At 59.7% G+C, this 1546-nt stretch overlaps 1 protein-coding gene across 1 annotated transcript; it reads left to right on the forward strand.

The window, feature by feature from the left end:
* The first annotated feature begins 371 nt into the window (after nt 1-371).
* On the forward strand, nt 372-1331 carry LOC105310881 (epoxide hydrolase 1-like). Its single transcript, XM_011386971.2, has 2 exons — nt 372-521; nt 986-1331. Exons 1-2 carry the CDS (start codon nt 430-432, stop codon nt 1185-1187), a joined length of 294 nt encoding a protein of 97 aa, XP_011385273.1. The 5' UTR covers nt 372-429; the 3' UTR covers nt 1188-1331.
* Nucleotides 1332-1546: the final 215 nt, after the last annotated feature.

Genomic DNA, 1546 nt, shown 5'->3' on the forward strand with positions numbered 1-1546 from the left:
ATTCCACTCACAGACCTCCTGGACTTCCAGTGGTGGCCAGCCCAGAGGCCCTGGGCTCAGGTGACCTCAGGGGACCTCGCCCGCTCCTTCACTTGGGTGGAACGTGTAGCAGTGGTGGCCGAAGGCTTCGGTAACACCACCCAGGATGACAGTGAGAGCCAGCATAGCCGGCCTCATACGTGGTCAGCACTCTGCATCCCCTGTCATCATGGTAGCCAGTGACTCTGGCTTGAACCTCCCCTGCCTGTGGCATGGGGACAATACCCCTGATCTTGCAGCGAGGTCCGAGAACGCCAAACGGGCACGGGCAAATGCTCGCAGCTCGAAAGGGCAGCTCTTGTTCGTCATACAGCTGCACTTGGCACTGAGAGTGGCCTTCGGTCCTGCTTTCCCAGGAAGTTCTCCCTGGACGACCTGCTGACCAATATCATGATCTACTGGACGACGGGCACCATCACCTCCTCCCAGCGCTTCTACAAGGAAAACATGGGGAAGAACTTCACAGCTGAGAAGCCCTTTCGGTGAGCCCGCCTCCGAGGCAGGGAGCGGGGCACAGCCCAGTCTTGAACCCGAGGGAGGGCATTTGATGGCAGAAAAGCACAGCCTTGCCTGCAGGGTGCACGGGGTGCAGAGGATGAGGACACGATTTAAAGGTCGGGGGTGTTTTGAGAAATCCCTCTGCCTTTAGAATTAGCTCCCGGAGAGAACCCCAGGCCTCTCCCAGGGCCAGGATGCTGGCCTGGTGGAGCCCCGAAGTTCCTGGGACTTCTCTGGCACCCTTTCCTAAGCCTATATGAAGACCCTCAGGGCCCTTAGTGGGTGGGAATTGAGGGGAATGGTTAAAACCCTGGATCCGTCCTTTTCTTTATGGCTCCCTGTGGGCGGGCCAGCTGACCCCTGCCCAAAGGCCTCCGAACTTGCTGCTGTGGGGTACAGGCTACCAGGCCACAGCCTACTGCATCAGTGAGACCTCTGTCCCTTCCAGGATGAAGGTCCAGGTGCCCACTGGCTTTGCTGCCTTCCCTTGTGAGTTATTGCACATCCCAGAAAAGTGGTTGAAGTTCAAGTACCCAAAGCTCATCTCCTACTCCTACATGGCCCGTGGGGGCCACTTTGCTGCCTTGGAGGAGCCGGAGCTGCTCGCCCGGGACATCATCAAGTTTGTGGGGCTGCTGGAGCGGCAGTGACGTGGGGAGACTGGCTGCCTCCGCCTTCTCGGTGAAGAGCCCTTTTCTGGGGGGTGGGTTTGCTTCTGCCTTCCGCCCATCCCAGGACCCCCGCGCTCACGTGCCAAGCAACGTGGCTTTAAAGATAAATGATTTTACATCTGAGAGCGGCTGGAACTAAGTGACTTGCGCCTGCCCTGAGCCCACCTGGGGTTCCCCTTCCAGCAGAGCTGGCAGGTCTGCAGCCTGAGTTGGGGAGAGGTTCCCACTCGAGGGCAGGACAGGACTGGGGGGGACACCAGGATGCCGCTGTACTCCCTGCGGGTGCCCCCAGGGCTGCTCTGAGCCGAGGCGGAGGGGTTGAGTGACTGCTAGGGGCA

Source organism: Pteropus vampyrus, unplaced genomic scaffold, assembly GCF_000151845.1.
Source record: "Pteropus vampyrus isolate Shadow unplaced genomic scaffold, Pvam_2.0 Scaffold14640, whole genome shotgun sequence".
NCBI classification, from domain to species: domain Eukaryota; kingdom Metazoa; phylum Chordata; class Mammalia; order Chiroptera; family Pteropodidae; genus Pteropus; species Pteropus vampyrus.

Coding starts and splice junctions, on each gene's coding strand:
- LOC105310881 (XM_011386971.2), top strand. CDS start 430: ATGATCTACTGGACGACGGGCACCATCACCTCCTCCCAGCGCTTCTAC. Junction 522..985: donor ACAGCTGAGAAGCCCTTTCG/GTGAGCCCGCCT, acceptor TGTCCCTTCCAG/GATGAAGGTCCAGGTGCCCA.